This window comes from Lissotriton helveticus, chromosome 6 (genome assembly GCF_964261635.1).
Source record: "Lissotriton helveticus chromosome 6, aLisHel1.1, whole genome shotgun sequence".
Taxonomy (NCBI): domain Eukaryota; kingdom Metazoa; phylum Chordata; class Amphibia; order Caudata; family Salamandridae; genus Lissotriton; species Lissotriton helveticus.
The window spans coordinates 732,624,555-732,645,391 of record NC_136067.1 but is presented as its reverse complement, the minus strand read 5'-3'; the positions used below and the strand labels follow the sequence as shown (position 1 = coordinate 732,645,391).

The window sequence follows — 20,837 nt, the reverse complement described above, 5'->3', positions numbered from 1 at the left end:
TGTCAAGTCACTTGCATGCTCTCTAAATATACCACTTCGCCCATAGTCAATTCTCACCCTTATCACCACTGTTAGTAATATGCTTGATATCACCACTCCAATATGTCAGCCGTTTCTGGACCCTGTCCCTCTCAACATGGCCGCCAAACTGATCCAATTCCCATTTCATCATGGCCGCCGCGCACATTTCCTCCCAGCACGCCCACACGCTGACGTTCCACGGCACGATTCTGCACCTGGATATCGAACCTAGTTCCATTGTGAACCATAGGTAAGCGCTGCTGTAATTCCCCGGAATTTGGCGTATTGAGCGGTTATTAGATAATCTTATGGCCCCATCCTTTTCATTTTTTCCTTCAGGACACTGAACTGAGCCCCCTTGAAACCGAGGTAAGCGCTGCTTCCAATTCCCCGTACCTTCGCGCTACTTAGTTAACAACAGATTATCATATGGCCTCAATTATTCATTAACCTTTTTAGGAGCCCTATTACAGGCCACCCTAATCTGCCAAAGCGTCCCCGCAACGCTCCGTGGCACGGCGGTTAATTGTCCAAGTAATTTGGCCGCAGGTCCCACACCAATCCAACGTGCCCCCCTCAGCATCATTTGGAATTGAGCATTTCGATTGCGAGGTAAGCGTCATAATTCTTGGCCACCCGTAGTAGCTAGAAGGGCAATCACCCATAATTTCCCATACTTGATACGGCCTTTTACTTCCCCAACAGGCATAAGGCGCCCGGTTCTACCCCCTTACACACCGATCGTGCTGTAGGCTCTACCTTCGTGGGTTATTGATAACTGCATCCCATGAGGTAAGCTAGTCCCGTGCACTTCCACCAGCCTCTTGCCCGGTTAATATAAATTGGCTCATGTTTAATTAGTGTTATTTTCCCCAGGCAACTTACCAATTGACTGCCCTTCAAGTTTTATCTTATCAACCTAAGGCTTCCAATTGGACGCCGGCTCAGCTTCAACTCCGATAGACCCCGCGTCCAAGTAATTACTTGCCTTGGCATATCACTCCTACTGGCTCACTGCACATAAACGGCACGTGCACTAACGTCGTATTACCTTCCATCACCCTGATAACAAACCACCCTGGCATGCTATAGGCACCATCTGTACACATCATGTTCACGACATATAATCCGAGCGCGGCATGGTTTGTTCACTACTGCGCCGTGGATGGTTGGCACAGGTTGCCTGACACCCCCGCACCTGAATGACGATTAGCACCAAAAACTTGGCATGTGGTTGCATTAGCAATTTCCTATGAGTAACACAGTTGATTAATGTATTGTTACATGTTCCCATCCTTCCTGTTCAATATAGGCTTTTAATTCAGGCAAGCAATGAATGTCCTGATGATGATCCATCATTATTAACTGGATCGAAACGCCGTCGACACAATATGTGGTTTAAACACTAGTGTAATATTATGTGCCAAAAAACCTTGTGTTTCCCACATATGTGAAGCAAATGCATTGCAAATTTTCCTTTTTGCTCCATTCTTCTATATGCCTGAGATACCCTAATTATTTGTACTGTCTAATGTTTGTGTAGCATTGTGGATGCAGGATTGTGTCCCACTGTTTCATTGTTAGTTTGTCTGATTTAATATATTTAAACATTGAATAAACTCTAAAGTCCGGCTGGACTTTTTTTCATTATAGTGCATATTGTGGCCTATAATTATTGGAGTGTTCATTTTCCTTGTCAAGGACCTTTGTCTTTAACATAACAGCTCACACCAGGGCTCACTTTACCAAGTGCATTCTTCAGCAGGTCAGAACCAATTTACCACCTGCTATGGACCATATTTCGTTTATCCATCTGCTTCGAGACTACCCTAATCGCCAAAGAAGACAAGTACGAGCAACCTGGCACAGTTACCCAAAGCAGAAGCTATAGGTTAGCTGAAGGCCAAACACTGGGGCTGCACAGGGCCGGACTGAGAACCAAAACTGGCCCTGGCAAAGTGCTCAGCCGGTCCCCAGGGGGTGCGACCGAGCTCTTTGCCGGGGCCGGTTTTCGACCGATTTTGTTACAGGGGCGATTTTGTTACAGGCCCCCAACCTTGCGGCGCACCGGGGGATTGCCCGGTGCCCGCAACGGCCAGTCCGGCCCTGGGGCTGGAGCTAACCAATCAAAGCAAATACAGAAGAAGCGGGTCAGAATACAACAAGGAGTGAAATGCCCTATGCACAAAATGTCCAGCTAGTCCCAGACACCTTTTAGGTGAGTTAAAAACATAAATTGGGGGTAGGTGAAGGGTGGATTGTAGGGGTCTAACAGTCCCATGTGCCTGGTACATGAAAGTAGAGTTCCTTGTCGTCCGTCCTTTTTTAAGAACAGCCATGATCGCTATTCTGAGAATCAAAACAAGGCAGTGGTAATTCCACACTTTGTGAGATTCTGATGATAAATTCTTGGATAGACCAACACAAGTCAAAATTACATTCAGCTCCTCAAGGTGATCCCAGCATGTTTGAGAAATGGCACCGCTTGGCTGTAAAATTAAAGACCACAGGCAAAGGTATGAATGCACAAATGCGTCTGTCTTATAATGTATTCGTTTAACTGAGAACTGATGGACATTAATTGGTAATGGATGAGTAGGATTTACCCTAAAATAACCACCTTTGTTGTGAACATATTTGTACGGTTGAGAATTCTTTACTTCTTGAACAGACCCCCAGGTGGATGTTTCAATTGTTTTCACGCACAAACTTTGCAAGGGAAGAGCGAAATGATGGCACCTGAGTTACTTGCATCAGAAGTAGTAAGGTGCCCTGCATGGTGTTCGTTTAATGAAAATGGTTTCAAAGAACACCTCACTGTTTAGCAACATTTGGACAATATTTATTTTGTTCAAGAATAATTATGGTAATTAGACGAAATAGGCATCCTTCAGGTTTAGCGCAAGCATGAAGTTGATTTGCTGAAGAAATGGAATGACATCCTGAAGGGTTACCATATGAAAGTGCTCCAATAAGATGTACTAGTTTCGGGGCCGGAGGTCCAGAATTGGAATTAGGGATCTGTCCTTTTTGGGTATTAGGAAGTATAGTGAGTGTGGGAGGGATGGGCGGAAAAAGAAGCAAGGAAGCTGAATGTGTTTCTTAATGATGGCGTATTTATTTTCAGGACTATTATTTACAGTTTAGATCAATGAGAAAATAGCTTCTTTCAAAAACTTCTTTCTTCTCCCTCCTTCCAGGTCATCTACTTCATTCAGGAAGATGCCACCCGGAGGCTCAAAAGTAGAAAGTACAAGAATGTAGTGGTAAGCAATAGGTTATCCGTCAGATTTGTGTAGGATGGGACCCTTTTTCCACTCCCGTGAGTTGGCACGAGCTCTGACTATTTGTCAATAAAGTGAAACAAAAGAACCCCCCAAAAATAGGGGGTAGGGGCAAAGAAAAGAAGAGTCTTCTGATTGCTCCTCTGATTATCCCCTCTTTGTTCCTGGGGTTAGTGGGTTTCGGAAAAACAGTAACTTAATAATCTAGGTTTATTTGCATATAAGTGAACTCCTATATGGCTGCAGTTCGCCTTGAAAATGCCATCCACTTTCGGGTTTCACCCAGTTTCTCTGGCTTTAATATTAAAAGGGATCCTAAGTAGGTTTGGGGAATAAAAGAACTTTAGCAGGCTAGCATAAGGACCTGCCCGGGGAAATTGCGGTGCACACAATAAGAAAATGAAAGTTTACTAAATAATAGGTTGTCCCTTTTTCTGTTCTCCCCGTATCAAAATAAACAACCACTTTCTATTCGCCCTCTGACCTTCGTAACATGTCTGCCGCAACTTCCCTGAGTTGCTGCGGCTTGCGCGCATCCTCTGCGAGTGACCACCACTCCTCACTTCACTCTTCAGGACTCCCAACGGGTTCAGCATCTTCGGTCCTGGGTCCACAGGGGCAGTATTTCTCAATGCTCTTCCGCCACTCCATTGCCAGCGTCTCGCTTCCCATGACTTCTAGGTTCTTCTCGCCACAGCCTCGTTCTTCGCCTTTCTTCCTCTACTTCCGTACCCGGTGGTCTCCTCTTCTCCGCCTTCAGGGGCTCCAGATTGGTTCACTGTCTACCTGCATTAGACAAGGGTATTCCTTTTTCAGTTTTTGACTTTTGTCTCCTTTTCATTCCCGTTCCAGGTCCTGCGTGATTGGCTGAAAGGCGTTGGAGGAGGCGTTGCCAAGTAGGGAGGTAAGGTGGGGTTCTCCCTGTCCTCCCTCACAGTGAGTAAACTGCTATACCTTGCTGATGGATGGGGACGGGTTCAATAGCCCCTTTGAGGAGGAGGGCTTTATTTGATGTTCTACTGATAGCCTGTGTGAGTGAGGTGAAATGTTGGGTAGTGTGGAAGTGAGCTCCAGACAATAAACATGTTGGATAAAATCCAACACCAACTGGTCTGAGGTGACAGTCTGCCATGTGGGTAGAAAATCTTGTAAACGTTCCCCGACAGGTGTTAAATGGTCAGGAAGAAGAGAGAAGTCAGGGTTTGTTGGTGGGTGTAGCTCCTTTTGGGCAACCACCCTTGCATCTGGAGTTATTGCCCCTGTAGGATCCTCTGGAGGAACCCATGGGAGAGGAGTGCTGACCGCGGGTGCACAGATAAAAGTTGAAGATGTCAGAGTAGGTTGTCCACCGTAGGAGGGGTGGCGAAAGGAGCCATAGGGAGCTGATGTTTGCACTGCCCCCACTGCCTTTTCAGTCTCTGGGCCTTTTTTAATTGTTGGAGCCATGGATGCCTTCGTAAGAGAATGCTTGTGTTGACCCCTAGCTGCAGTGTCAGCTGAATCTAAGGCACAGTAAATGGATGTGTTTAAAATAGGTTGCTCTCTGAGACAAGTTATTGGCCCTGTTTTCTGTGCTCCTCAGGGAAGTATTGAAAAAGGTCCTCGATTTCATCCCAGAAGGCATGGTCATACCTCGCAATGAGGCCCATAGAGTTTGCAATACGCCAATGGTTGGCTGATTGCACTGCTACCCTTTTCCTTGCCGATTTAATTCCTTTGCTCTCTTTATCTGGTGGCAGGGCATCTCCACTGGCCTGGGAGTTTGCTCGCTTATGGGCAGTGGTGATGACTAATGAGTCTGGCGAAAGATGTCACTAATATAGATGGGGTCAGCTGGGGAGGCCTTGTACTTTCTTTCCACCCTGGGTGTTATAACCCTAGCTCTAACAGGGTCTTTAGAAACGTCAGTGGTATGTCTAAGCATGCACTTGAGCATTGGAATGTATTGGGTGGAACAGTGAGTGGAAGAAAGTATGGGCTCCTTATGAAGTTCCACCTGATGAAAGGAGGCGGCCTTACTGATGTGTTTCAGATATGGTGTAGCGTCATCAGGAGGGGAGGGGAAGGCAGGGTAGAGATCAGGGTCTGTGTTACTTGGCGGGTCTAGGTCATAGGTATACCACAGGTCACCCTGTTAAAGAATGTAAAAAGTGTCCCACCCACCCATCATTGCCCGGTGTGTCAGACAATGGAGACCCCTGAGGTGAAATGTCAAGTTGGTCCCCTGGAGAATGAGGTGAGGAGGGCAAAGGAGGTGAATGGGTGGTGGTGATGGTGGTGCAAAAAGTAAGGGACTGGTAGCCTTATCTGCCTTCTTGCATATTTTTGCAGAAACTGGGTTGTCCATGGCTTCTTGGAATGACAACTGTCGGTTGGTGGAGCAGCAGTGGCCGAAGGCTCATATGAGGATGGGTGACGAGCTGTTTTTGTCTGGAGTCCAGCTATTCCTGCAGTCGATGGAGGATGGGTTCGACCGCTGTGCCGGAATCTGCTTTTGAAATTTGTAGATCCAAAAGGGTTTTCATTTTGGTGCTGATGATCGACTCGGTGTGGAAAGTAGATGATGTGTGTTGGCATAGCGCCGAGAGGCAGACCGATGCTGAGGTAGTCGGAGCCAAAGCACTTGGCTTGGAAGGTTTCTTTGGTGCCAAGCCGGAGCTGGGTGGGTCATCCAAAGCAGTTGCTCAGGACTAACCATGGCCAGAAGGTACTGGCAGACCGAGTCTGTCTAGTGCTGCATGTTTTTTAGCCGAAGGCTGTTGGGATGGTGTCAAGGGGGTACCGTACTCATGAACCGTTGAGTAGGTGGGAGATCTTCTATCTCCAGGTCAATCTGCAGTTCGGATACAGAGCTGCCTTCAATGGAGAAGCCTCTACCTCTGCAGCCAATAGCTGAGGGTGCTGTTCTCCCACTACGTCACAGGGAACGAAAAGGTCTGGTGTTTCTTCCATACTTCTCCGTGACGTTTGGCGCAGACATATGCAATGGTTGCTAAGAGTTTTCTTGGAGCAGAAAGAGTGGCAAACGTCGCAGTTGACCTCGCTGTATTCCAGCAATAGGCACACATTGCAGCCCTGGTGTAAGTCGGTCCAAGCGTACTTTGTATGGCAGTGAGGACATTACTGAAAAGGCGTCCATTCCATCATCGGCGAGGTATTCTTTGGAGACACAACGAAGATGGGAGTGGGCCTCAACAGGTAGGGCCCTGGTGGGCCACGGTCGATACGGACCAGGCTCGATGGAACATATGAACGCCGATATGCGAGGGAAAAGAAGAAATACGATTGAAGACAATACCGACGGAGTGGAAGATACTATGTGAACCGGAACACACATCCGAACTAGACAGCAGAAAGAAAACAAACTAACAATGGAGTCGATGCCCATGTGCATTATCACAAAGAGGAGGAGTCACTATACCACGTTACTCAAATGAACTCTTCAAAGAAAAACAATGTGCACACATCTGGACCCAACACTAGATGGCAGGAGTATGCACAGCATGTGTATCTACAGCCACACATACCGCAAACACATCATTTTGGGAAACTGCTGGGCCCTCATCAATCTACAAAAAAAAAAAAACTGTCTAAAAACAAAAATATTTTTGGCATGTAGAAGCACACATTCCCATAGAAGAATCTAGCACTGAATGGAACTACTTGTGTGTGGATGTGCTCCTTGTGAAATGGCAAACACTGAGACAGTTAACTTAGCCAATGGCTAAAGTAGACCAACCCACTGCACCATAGTGTTTGCTGTAGTGGGCAGAAAGAAATGTGAATGCCACAATGACAGACCTATGAATGAAGTGGCTGGCTGAAAGCCCTTACAAGTATGGATATTATACATATACATTTTGGAAAATCAAAACGCCAGATCTAAGCAAAACTGAAAATGTTGTGGAAAGAATGCACAAGACCCAAGATTGAACCATACATTGAGTACAATAAAATAAAGTTATTAAAAATCCTCAGTTAATAGGATTGCTAAAAAAATTATATTTTAATACAAACAAAACATAGGCTATGCAGAGGAAAGCGTGCTTATTCATCACAGTAAACTAGGAGGTGGGATTCGGATTTTGATTGGTCACATTCTTATGTAAATTCATGTGCCTATTTTCTTGTGTGGGTTCCTCAGCTTCCGTTGGAGAAAGAACTGATAGAATAATAGCTCAAAAATAATGCTTAGAAACAGTATGACTAAGTAAGTCCCAGTAGATGCAGCCAGATCATTCCTTCTCATTGGTCCTACATCAGATCCAATTCTAGAGAAGGGTAGTCAGATTTGTTTTCAGCTTTCAAAACACAGATTATCCTTATGTTTAGAGACTAGAGATTTCCAGTGTGCAAGGGCTGCGCGTAAAATTGTGAGATGGACTGCCTTAATGGTACATATGCTAATTAAAGAAAATAACATTGGAAAAAGACCTGGAACACTACTTGAAGAGGGTCTTGGCTAGTTCTACCTAGCACAGTCCGTGATGGACAGTGAACTAAACCAGAGTACGGAAGTTGGACAGACCAAGTCTGATGATGCATTCATATGCACCTGAAGACTTTGGTAAGTGGAGGGTGGAAAGCCAGGGAGTTTGTGTTACCATACAGCTAAAGACCACCAGAAGAAAAGTCTTGAATGACTAAAACAGCATTGTTAAGGAAATTACCATGATGTGAAGGACTTGGGGTGAAGTCTTTTGAGACATGGGAAAACACTGAAATGGCCTTTCATCTCTTTTTAACCGGAGATTTTTCAAACGAGCCTTGCATATGGAAGTCAAACCACTGTTCCAAGTACACCAAGCGATGGACTAATGTGGATGGGGAGAGACTGTGACCAAATGATATCCATTGGCAATAGTGGTGCTTGTAATACAAATTAGAGCCAAATACATCAGCACCATCTGTCTAACCACAGAAGCACAACATTACCTCCAAGTTAGGTTCAAAATCAGATGTTCATGTTTTATCCTGATCCAGTAGAGGTACGCAGTTATGGCCTGACATTCCACATAAGGAATATGTTTAGCCGATACATAGCCTTTCATCCAGCCACTCGACGGATTATGGAAGGACCTGGCAGAGGAGCTTAGAACAGTAGGAGCGCCTAGTTTTAAGAAAGAATGTAATACATTTCCATATTGCTATCCGAAGGCCTCTAGGCTAAAGTTCTACACAAACATCGAAATATAAAAGAATGTAACATTCTGCTCAGGGAGGTAGTAGAGTCATTAACAAGCCACTTTTAAAGTTGCTAATGTTTATCAACGTCAAAGGTGCATTTTTAAGTTATTCATCTTTCACTAGTCAACATGCAACAGTTCAACGTACCTTGATGAACTGGACAAGAGCTCCTTTGGGATCCTGCTTGTAGGACGATGGCTCAATCTGAGCTTTAGAAAGAATGTTTTCCACTTCTGGCAGTTTGAACACCAACCTGGTCAATTCAACCAGCTGCTCCGCGTTCACTCTGCCTGTTGAGAGAGCAACTATAACTAGAACACTAATTTGCAGACCATAAGAGATGATATCAGAGCACACGTTGGTAGTCATTCCATCAATACAACCAATCCGCGAATAACATTTACCTTTTTACAAAACTATTGATACCATCGAACACGAAATTAACAGTTAAAGACGTTTAGCTTTGAAACCTTGGTACAGAAGCCAGACCCACTTCAGAGCCCTGTCCCAGAGGAAAATAGAAGAGAAACAACAAAGCATAACCATGATCATGTTGAGGTATTTTGATAGAACAGTATCAACATTAAAAGTGGTGGACACCTGGCACTCCAGAAATGTCTTAATATTCACTGACTTATTGCTGCAGTAAATGGATTTTGGAAGGTGCTAATATTAAATGTGAAGTATGTTTTGGCTTTAGTTCATAAAATAATCCTTAGGGTACTTGCATAATCCATGGGCTACATCAGGATAAAATTCTTCACTTCATGATGAATATAGCACTAACACTGGAAACAATGTGGCTTTCACCCACAATATTAGTGCACAGAAATGAGTGCAGACATTTATAAACCGACACAAGGGTGAGGACTAATTGGGGCATTTTATGTTACCTAGTTACAGAAGAGTTACTACAGTGTGGTAAATGTGGTACTTGTATTTGATTTAGATACATTTTGTTACAGTCATGATCCGTCCATATGGGCTATGGGGCCACGCACTCCACTTTCTTCCCAGCAAAAAGAGTGTCTGTCAGGTTGAACAAAGGTCAGCCTGACAAACTCTTCTTTTTCAGGTCAGGCAGTCAGGAGTAAGACATGCGCTAAATGTGCATGTTCCTGGCTGCATGAGCTGAACTTTGTCAGGCTGAGGATATCACAACCCTGTGGGTGTGACCTCCTCAGCCTGGCAAAGGTGCCTTGAGGCCCTCCAACTCATGATGAGAGGGAGTATCACTGATTGCCTCGGACCTGGGTGCTTCAGTTTTAAGCCCTGGAGTGCCCAGGATAAGTGTCAATCAGTGTCACCTCGTCACAGAGTGGGGTGGAGTCAGCAGTCTCACTACCTCTATCCCACTGTGACAAGTGTGGGACTGTTGACTTCCCTTATTGGCTTACCTAAGGTCATCCAAAAAGGGAAGGTAAGTTTTATAAGTTTACATTTAGTGCGGTCGTGTATGAATGAATGCATGAGTATGTGCGAGTATTGAGAATGGGTGTGTGTATGAGCTTGTGTGTGAATGCATGGGTGTGAGTGTGTATGTGTGGCCCCCCGCATCCTTCCAGCCGCCATTCGTTACAAATCTTGGACAAAATGTCTCTAAACTGTGCCAGGCCTACCTCCCATTGTGCTGTAGCAGGTTAAAAGGTGAGATATATTGAGATACAGTCTGTCCCTCCACCATGTCTTCAGGTCTTCCTACTTTGACTTCTATATTCCTAATGCTCTATTGCAGACGCAGGCCACCAGCAACAACAATAACCGTGACCGTGGATGAGTCAAGACAGTAGGTGCGAGTGAGTGCTTATTCTTAGATTTCTGTCGCAGAGATAGGAGGGCAAACAGGACCTATCACACTGACAGTGACACTGATGCTCCGTCCATCACCACCCCCTTTTGTACCGCTTTGGCCGCCACAAAGTGTGGCAGGGTATGCTCAGACGTGAGTCACTTGCTCACTTTACCACTGGATTCAAGCAAGCCGGGCTGAAGACGGCTGGAATGCCAGAAACCGGTCCTCGGAAGCTTGTTTCAGGTCCAGGGAAGGCATGGCTTGGCAGTTCGGGCTGGACTGTTCCCATGAGGCACAGGGTCAGACTGATTTGCATATAGCCATGTCTGAACTGGGGTGGCAGAGTGGGCTAAAGAACGGTGATGGATCAAACCCAGATCTTTTGACTGGGTGTGAGTGTTTGATTGGTTCAGATGCTCCGTCCATCACCACCCCCTTTTGTACCGCTTTGGCCGCCACAAGTGTGGCAGGGTATGCTCAGACATGAGTCCCTTGCTCACTTTGCCACTGGATTCAAGCAAGCTGGGCTGAAGATGGCTGGAATGCCAGAAACCGGTCCTCTGAAGCTTGTTTCCGGTCCAGGGAAGGCATGGCTTGGCAGTTCGGGCTGGACTGTTCCCATGAGGCACAGGGTCAGACTGATTTGCATATAGCCATGTCTGAACTGGGGTGGCAGAGTGGGCTAAAGAACGGTGATGGATCAAACCCAGATCTTTTGACTGAGTGTGAGTGTTTGATTGGTTCAGATGCTCCGTCCATCACCACCCCCTTTTGTACCGCTTTGGCCGCCACAAGTTTGGCAGGGTATGCTCAGACGTGAGTCCCTTGCTCACTTTGCCACTGGATTCAAGCAAGCCGGGCTGAAGATGGCTGGAATGCCAGAAACCGGTCCTCGGAAGCTTGTTTCCGGTCCAGGGAAGGCATGGCTAGGCAGTTCGGGCTGGACTGTTCCCATGAGGCACAGGGTCAGACTGATTTGCATATAGCCATGTCTGAACTGGGGTGGCAGAGTGGGCTAAAGAACGGTGATGGATCAAACCCAGATCTTTTGACTGGGTGTGAGTGTTTGATTGGTTCAGATGCTCCGTCTATCACCACTCCCTTTTGTACCGCTTTGGCCGCCACAAGTGTGGCAGGGTATGCTCAGACGTGAGTCCCTTGCTCACTTTGCCACTGGATTCAAGCAAGCCGGGCTGAAGACGGCTGGAATGCCAGAAACCGGTCCTCGGAAGCTTGTTTCCGGTCCAGGGAAGGCATGGCTTGGCAGTTCGGGCTGGACTGTTCCCATGAGGCACAGGGTCAGACTGATTTGCATATAGCCATGTCTGAACTGGGGTGGCAGAGTGGGCTAAAGAACGGTGATGGATCAAACCCAGATCTTTTGACTGGGTGTGAGTGTTTGATTGGTTCAGATGCTCCGTCCATCACCACCCCCTTTTGTACCGCTTTGGCCACCACAAGTGTGGCAGGGTATGCTCAGACGTGAGTCCCCTGCTCACTTTGCCACTGGATTCAAGCAAGCCGGGCTGAAGACGGCTGGAATGCCAGAAACCGGTCCTCGGAAGCTTGTTTCCAGTCCAGGGAAGGCATGGCTTGGCAGTTCGGGCTGGACTGTTCCCATGAGGCACAGAGTCAGACTGATTTACATATAGCCATGTCTGAACTGGGGTGGCAGAGTGGGCTAAAGAACGGTGATGGATCAAACCCAGATCTTTTGACTAGGTGTGAGTGTTTGATTGGTTCAGATGCTCCGTCCATCACCACCCCCTTTTGTACCACTAAAATGTGAAGGAGTCCCTATTCCACCAGTCTGTTGAGAGCCTCAATGCAGACAGGGGTTAGCGAAGAACAACAAAGCTCCTGGATGCTAAACATTATACCTGGATGCTAAAACGTATACAGGAACCTGAAACGGATTGACTTTTATTAAATAAAACCTGTTGAACTCAGCACAAGCATGGACACTGTGATACCTTAATGATGGCGATTACAAGGCAATATAAAACTGAACACCGGCATGCTAAGAGGTGATGAAGACAGGCTACAAGGAGTATCCTACTGGTACTGCAAGGTTAAACTCGAAGCCCAGGAGAGTGGATGACAGCAGCCCAAAAAATACCAACATTTTCAATGCCAACAGATCTGGCAGTGGTTGCTAGTCTATTTGCTTGATAATTACATGTTTTGTGATGATTTTACAAAATGTTACTATTCAAGTCGCTGACGGGCCCTCACCAAATACAAATAAAAAATGAAAAACAAAATATATTTTTTGTCTCAAAAGGCACACAGACCAGAATGTTGTCATTCACAATGAAGTTAGCCAACAGCTGAAGTGGGCTGACCCACTACCCCTGCTGATTGCTCCAGTGGGCAGAAGAAAAATGTAAATGACAACAATGAATGAAAAAGGGGCAGGCTGAAAGTCCATATTTTAAGTCTATTATACATATAATTTTACTAAAGTCAAAATATCCAGGCTAACGTCAGACCTAAAAACAGATTGGCACAAAGAAGTGTGTGGAGAGGTGCTCCTGTGTCATCTACAAAGTTCAGGAAGCAGTCTTGAAACATTTACATGAAGCTGGCTATGGCGTAAATTCCTTAACTGGCCTCAACTCCGCTTAGGGTGCCAGTCCTTGGAACTTAAGCAACGTGCTGCCGGGACAACATTGAGTAGGGGATGTTAGAAATAAGGGGCAGGGGAAATAAAGAAAAAAGTCAGGAGCACTGCGAAATAATTTAAGAACTGGCCCCTTAAAAAACTTATGGTGTCCTTAAGGAGCCTGGTGAGGCAGGTGTGCTGCACAAAACATAACTATTTCATTTTTGTGAGAAGCCTGGCAGTAATGTATGTTGACAGTATTGTATACTCTAGATTTAGTAAATGATGAAAGTCTGTCTGTAGTGCATGTGGGTTTGGGCGCAACTAAGTACTGTCAAGGAGTGTTGCACACTTCATTGTTGAGGTGCAATGTAAAACATGTGCATGATTGTACCACTGTCGTGGAGGTGATCCGTGGCTATGTGTGAAGAATGTATGATGTTTTTATGCATGCCTTTACAACGCGGTCAGTACATTACTGCGTTGTTACCACACGTTCCGTTACAATGCAAGTCACTGCAACGACTTGCTTTAGGGAAGCACTGGAGTTTGGAATAGTATACTTTACTTTTCCAACTCCAGTCTGTGCAACAGTAGAGAAGGTGGTGGAATGCGGTGTGCTGACCACGTTGTAAAGGCACTGCGTTGTTCTGACAGCGTTGTTTTCCACGCGAGAAATGTGGCTGTGAGAACCAACAAGAAACTTCTATTTATATTGGCTCTAGTTATGCGTGTAACTTCCCTATGCGGTGCAGGGAGTAACAGTATAATCACCTATAGCCTATGCTTGCCTGGAGAAGCAACAGCTTAGCACTATCCTCAGCAGGCACGTTGGGGAACAGCTGTAGGTTAGGCACATTAATACAGTAGTCTTTCCTTGGCCATTATTATTCTTGACACTTTGACTCTATGAGGAGCCGATGTAGTAGTTTATGTTTGTCTTCTGAGGAAGAGCAAGCAATATAGAGAGAATGCAATTACTCATCAAAACAGAAAAAAAACAACTGAACCTTTGCCACTCAGTTTGTTTTAAGTACTGGAAAGCGATGAAGTACCAAAGAGATATACGGTGGAACACATACATAAAAGAGCTCTGCCAGTATTATTATAATAGAAAAATGTCACTTACACTCCGTAAATATATTTTTGCTACATCCTTATGTTACGTTACCAACATTTATACAGCACAACAAATATTGCGAGGGATGTGTTGGCGCTAAAAGACAAAACAGAAAAAAGGCAGGAAAAAAGAGAAAGCTCTGCTTTACCACAGGGATCCACTGAAACCAAATCTTTGTTCTTAAAAAGCTAGGTTTTCACATCCTTCCTGAAATTAAGTAAGGAAGAGGCAACCAGTATAGACCATGGCAACTTATTTCAAAGCTTATGCTCTGAATGAAAAGGCTTTGTCACATGAGCGAGTACGTTTACTCATAGGCACAACCAGCAGTTGGGCCCCCATAGAGCAGAGGCAACATGGTGGGTGTAGTTGCAGAACATTTGAACAAAGTAATCAGGCCCGCTATGGTGGACTACTTTAAAAACGAGGCAGAGAGACTTAAAGGTAACACTCTTTCACCGGAAGCCAGTGCAGGTATTTCTGGGCCTCAGATGGAAGAGAAGCATGGACGCTCCACTGCCAATCCGGCTGCAGCATTTTGCATCCTCTGCAGCTTCTTTAGGGAAGACAATCCATCTCCAGAAAAAGTGTGTTACAATTTTGAAGGCAACTAAGTATAGTCGCCTGGATCACCCCTCGAATAGCCTTTAAAAGAAAAGGTAATATTTTCCTGAGCAATTTTAACAGGAAGAAGTAATTAGCACCAATATGCTTTATCTGCCCGCTAAGTAAATTTCTGGTTCCAGGTAGATCCCCGGATGTTTTACATCTTGACTGAAGAAGGCGAGGTCAACAGTGTGGTGGGCCAAAAGTCCAGCAGCAGCTAGTCTGGTAAATGAGTGTTTTAACCACAGTACCCCAGTCTTATCCAAGTTACATTTTAGCGAATTGTGCTGCAGCAATCCTCCCACAACGCAGTGACTACTTGCCCACATACGATGCTAATTTATTAAGCCTGACGACACATGCGGTTTAGATCTGGAACACTTGCATCTGAGAGCCAAATTTCCATAATGCATAATTATCAAATGACCCTTCCAACAGAAGGTCATGGATTTCTAGGGCATGTTTCACTGCCGACCAAGAATTAATCATATTCTTCTTGCATGTTGGTTGTTCCAGGTGATACAACACAGCATGTTTTCAGGTTTGTGCTTTTGGGTATTTATTTGTATGTACAATTAACATAGTGTAGGCTTTGCCTCCACCCAGATGAGTCTTCTTCTCTCATCTCCTGCTAAGGGCTGTTTAGTGTAAAGAGTACTTCCACTGCAAAGCATGAGAGACTATATTTCATGCGAAAAATGCACTTAATTATCACTGTTTTTCACATTAAATTATGGATTTCCTACAAGCTTTCTATACAAAAAGTAATTGTTTCTTACCACTTTTTCCTCAACATTGGTAAAGCTAATGGGACTAGCTTTAATGTGATAAAAGATTTGTTCAGACAACCCAGATTGGCACATTAGAGCTAAACCCACTGGCTTTGCTACTGCTTGTTTCAATAAACCCCTGTCTTGGCATACCGGAAGAATGAAACATTTCATTTCATTGAGACTCAACCTGTCTGGCAACCTCATGCACATTTAGGCATTTTATTTAACTTGTACGTTTTTGTGCATTTGAGATGTAGCACCACATTTGTTAAAATATTTTTTTGCACATAAGAACGGAAAATGGAGCACTTACCAGAGGCTCCGGCAAAGTCGATCTTGACCAAAGGGCCAGTTGTCTCATCAACGTAGGACTGCAAAACGCAACGACACCAGGCACGCACAGACAAAGCCTGATCTGACGTATTCCCTATGCCAGAAAGTGCTTCGGATAATGCACTGCAGAGAGACATCAAGCATAAGAGATGAGTGTTGGCTCTCAATGACCATCGTCAGGTCGAAGAGCAATAAACGTATCTGTGCATAGTTTATTCAACGAATCAATACTAATTATCTTTTGAAAACATTTAAGATCATTAATACAAAAAATGTCTACCAAAGGTGGAAGTCAAGAAATATATCACATTCCACCCACAAGGTTATACAAGTAGTCAAAAATAAGCAATGTAACAAAAAGAGTAAATAGACAAGCAAGAGATAATCTCTTTAAAAGTCAGTGCAACTTAGTTTCTGGGCTTGTGTGACTCGGTTAATTCGTTTTAGAACAGGTTCAGAATTGTGATGGTGGCCCACTCGCACCTGTGTCTGAGACGGGTAACTAAAAAAAACTGATGGCTATCGATCAGTTAACCGCATGCGTGCGGCGGCTATTTTTGCGCTAGCTTTTGGAAAAAAGCCGCGTTACATGACGAGCTGAGCTCGTCATCAGCGTGCGAGCGGCACGAATCATGACGAGCTCAGCTCGTCATGCGCGCTGAAGGGGTTAAACTATGAAATGATGTATTTAATTTTGCTAAATGCATATATAATATGCGCTGTCGGTATGGATTAATTGACACTGTTACAAGGAAGAGGACTATTCAGCAAAGTTTACCAAATTGAATTGATCCAATGCATTTGAAAAATCAATATGAAGATACCGATATTAGACTGGTTTTATTTTATTGCTTAAAAAGTGGGGTTGATTTTTCGATTTGTATTGTGGTACCTGTGGAAAATTTAAATAAGTTGAATTTTAACATCATAATGCTTCTGACAATAGGTAGCCTAGGTACAGCGAGCAACGTTTGTCCAGAAAGTGATGCAGCCTGTGTGAATTAACCACATCTGTGAAGAATACTGGGCCTGGGCGGTGAACTCCGCTCTGTTAGCAGAGTTTGCAGAGTTTTTTTGCACTCCACGCTTCGAGGAGCTTGCGGAGTTCCCCAAAAACTTTTTCTCGCTTGCCCACAGTAAGTTGGCAAGCACGAGCAAGGAAAATCCAACGCGAGACAGCTTCCCAACAAGACTTCTCAACGCGGGCGGCTGCGGATGGTTGCTACCGCTCGCGCTGAGAAACCTTCTGTTTGCGTGCAGCAGAAATAAGCAGCGCCCTCTTGCGCTGCACGTGATGTCATTCACACTGATTTTACAGCATGGGCCGAACATCTGCCGCTAAAAATCAGCACAAACAGCGTGAAGTAAGGCACTCCACTGCTCGTGGAACTCCATATAGCTTGACAGAGTTTTTTTTTGTCACTTCACGGATTTTCGGATGGCGGAACTTTACCCAGGCCTAAAGAGTACACCATTCTAGAAACATTTGTTTCTAGCTTGCATCCTACAGGACACACCAGTGGCTAGCGAGAAACGAACAATAATAATATAAAGTCATTCTGTTTAGTTTCTATCATGTCATAATAAGGTTCATTGTTCAGTGAATGTGTGCTCAAAGAAGTGTTCTTTTGTTATTATCTAGCATTTGTTTTCCCTTACAAAACTGCACCCTGGCTCAGGGAATTGTACATTGGGCACAATCATACTACTATCATTAAAAATTTGGATTTTAATGTATCTGCAGTCAAGATCAATAGACTTCACAGGAATCATATGTTAGTCAATTAATTCATATTTTGTATGCCTCCTGCAGCAGATGTGTGCAATCTGGATTACCTTAGAGTTCGGTCTTCTGAGCAGCTGAACCGTGCATATGTAAGCTGGGTCCTAGTTGGTCACAGAATTGCAAGAGCGCCAGAGAGCAAAATTTTCATTTTGACATACCTTACCCGACATACCCAGACATAAGGTAGAATTACTTTGCCTTAAAAGAGGGTACAATATTTGGCTTCTGCTTGAACTGAGACCGTAGTGCACTTGTGCGGTAACATGTGCAAGTATACCTCAATAAACAAATTATCAAAGTAGGAGAATGGGCTTTCAGCATCCCAATTCAACCCAAAAACAGCAGTAATTTCAAATGTTCACAATTTGCAGAAGATTGTCTCCTACGTAATTAGTATATATATATATATATATATATATATATATATATATATATATATATATATATATTACCTACTGGCGGTCGCCAGTAGGTATATATAGTTAGGATTTTTTCCCTATGGGATTTTTGAAAATTCTATGTCTAATAACTTTGGCGTTTGTGGACGGAATTGGATGAAATTTTCTGGAAAATTGAACATTTTGTTTCCGAGCAGCCCCTGAAAATTTGGGGGGTGTTCGTCCAGGGGGGGCCGAGAAAAAAGGGGGGTCCCAAAACGTGTTTTTAACATTGAGTTTTCCATAGGGCGGTTGGCCTCACTTTTAGCCCGAACGGCTGAATGGATTTCCATGAAACTTGGCAAAATTGTAGGGACTGGTAGCCCGATGTGCCTTTTCTAGGTCTCAATATATGTGCTCCAGTGGATTTTGAGAAATTAACGTTTAAAAAAAGATATATATCTGTAAGCGCGCTCCGGGCAGCGCTCCGGTCCGCGGACCTTAAGCGTAACGGAACTTCGCGTAGCTAAGCTGATTGGCTCTCCGGTGTCTGTCAACATTCTAAACAGTCCGGAGCGGCCGCCATCTTGTCTCTCGGTAGGATTGAGAGACAAGAGGAGGCCAAAACAAAGGCGAAAATGACCATAAGGGGGCATACTAGATCCTCCCTGACCCCCTAGGTTTAATGTGGAGGTTTTAAAAGGGCCCCGCGGGGCAAAAAAAACAAAAAAAAATTTTTGTTTTTTTTGCGTGGGGAGCGCCCGGTCCGCGAACCGGGAAGCGTTCTGGGCAGCGTACTGCAATGAAAAATGAATGATAGACTTTTCAAATGCTGTATGTTAATTGATTGTTGTTTTTGTTGATTATTTTTTATTTTCTTTATTTTTTAAGCATTTTTTTTAATGTGATTGTGTTTCATAATTTATTAAACTTTCTAACATTTCATTGTCAGAAATTTCATAATTATCATGGAATATACATTGTAGTCTCTGAGGGTGTAAAATGTCCTCATTTGCAAGGAGGTTATCTACTGCTTGTACACATTGCAGTAGTTCATTGTCCCAAGTTTCATCGAAAAATTCAATGTCAATTTGATCAATTGTATCAATCAATTCTTGGCTGCTCTCTTGCAGGTCCATTTCAAAAGAAACTTGGTTTTCGCCTTCCATTTTGCCTGAAATTTGGATTAAAAAAATATATATTAGTAGAGATAGGGCAATGTTGGGAATAATTTTAGATAGGCATTTTTTATCAGTGAATTTATCTTTGGGCAGTGTATAGTATCAGAGTGGAAGTAGGAATATTAAAAAGTGTATGTGATTTAACGTAAGTAAATTCATAATTATACAAGAGAAGCCTAACTCCATCCATAACTATAACAGAGAAGTCTCTCTAAATCTATAACTACTACAGAGGGATAGTATATATCTATCAGAAAAAGTTTACCATATTAACTTATAGTGCACAATATACTTCAGTTTTAAAAATAAAAACTTACCTTTAGAAAGAAGTTGAAGGAATTAGTGAAAATACTATTGAAATGTACAGCAAGAAGTAGTAGTCAAAATGGCTGTGTTTTCTTCTCTTCCTTTATATATATTCAGGTATATAACCAATGAAATGTCAGGTAAAAAAAATAGAAAATGAAAGTAACATTTTCATTGGTTGTCAATTCCAACACTTCAGATGTGTTTTGTGAAGTAATTTACCTCAGGGTATTTAGAGAGGTCTACAGGCTAAATGACTAAATGGAATTCCAATCAAATTTGTGAAAATGGTAGGGATTGGTATGTAGTATGAGCTAATCTATATTAAGTGAAATTGTCTCCAGTGGCTTTTCTGTGAACTACTTTCCCACCTTTTTTGATGGTGCGCTTCCCAGAGAGCGACCCGGTACGCGAACCGTTGAGCGCCCCGGTTCGCGAACCTTAAGCGTTCCGGGAGTCCACCATTTTGTGTTTCGGTCGAATTAAGATACAAGATGGAGGGCAAATAATGTTCAGAATGGGTAGAAGGGGGCACGGTAGAGTTATCTTGACCCCCTAGGTTTTCTGAGGGTGGCTGAGGAGGCTTATATGTGCGAAAAAAAAACATTTTTAAAAAAAATTTCGCGAGGTTAGCTCCCGGTTCGCGTACCGGGTAGCGCCCCAGGGAGCGTACTTTGTTGGAAATTAGTGAAAAATGTTAGAGTAAAATAATAATTGTGAGTGATCAGATGTAGGGTAGCTCTGAGAAGAGCTTTTGGGTTTATGGTACATTTAGGTACTTATAAGTAGGTACCAATGCACATTCTTAAATTCAGAGTGAAAACTCTGTTGCCCTCATCTGAGAAGTGAACTCCATCTCCTCTGTAGATATCTTGCATGTAGTAACGCAAGTTATTGTTGTACAGGGAGCCCATTCCATGGTCTCTCATGTAAGCTGAAACAGATTTGTTTACATGCTTCCTCGACTTCTCAATTTGTGGACAAAATTGGTTTGACCACCTCCATTTCTGTCTTTGGCATATATTTGAATATACCAAGGCAGTCTGAGGAAAAAGTGCCATTAATTGCTCAAAGGTGTCCTTTAAAAGCATTTCCAGACCTACACCAGTCAAAGTGCCCAAGTCATTACCTCCACAGTGCACAATTAACAGGTCAGGTTTGGGCAAATGCATAAAGGTTTTCACCAATGGTATCAATTGGTGACATTTTAATCCTCTGTGGCCAAACCACTTAATTTCCACATCTTGTAAATTGAGGTTAGGTAATTTCCTGTTTTCAACGTACCTTTGAGCCCAGTGAATATAACTATGTCCAACAATCCAGACAGAAAACATGGTGAGAGAAGGTTCTCCTGCAGTCAGATGAAGTGTGGCAATGAAATGGCAGTTGAAAAAATGAGAGTTTAAAATGAAAAAAACTGTGGAGTTTCTGTGTTCATGAAGCAGTAACAGTGATTGGTGGATTTT

The 20,837-nt window shown here is 43.8% G+C and overlaps 1 protein-coding gene across 3 annotated transcripts in view; it reads right to left on the bottom strand.

Annotated features, from left to right (window-relative positions):
• The window catches only part of MMS22L (MMS22 like, DNA repair protein), a 602,587-nt gene that overhangs the window by 179,437 nt on the left and 402,313 nt on the right, over positions 1-20,837 (bottom strand). For all 3 annotated transcript variants that reach the window (XM_078648222.1, XM_078648223.1, XM_078648221.1), the window contains exons 16-17: positions 15,702-15,844; positions 8,640-8,782 (exon numbers count right to left, since the gene is read on the bottom strand). In XM_078648222.1, coding sequence (XP_078504348.1) covers positions 8,640-8,782; positions 15,702-15,844 — 286 coding nt within the window. The remainder of the gene's footprint in view (positions 1-8,639; positions 8,783-15,701; positions 15,845-20,837) is intronic.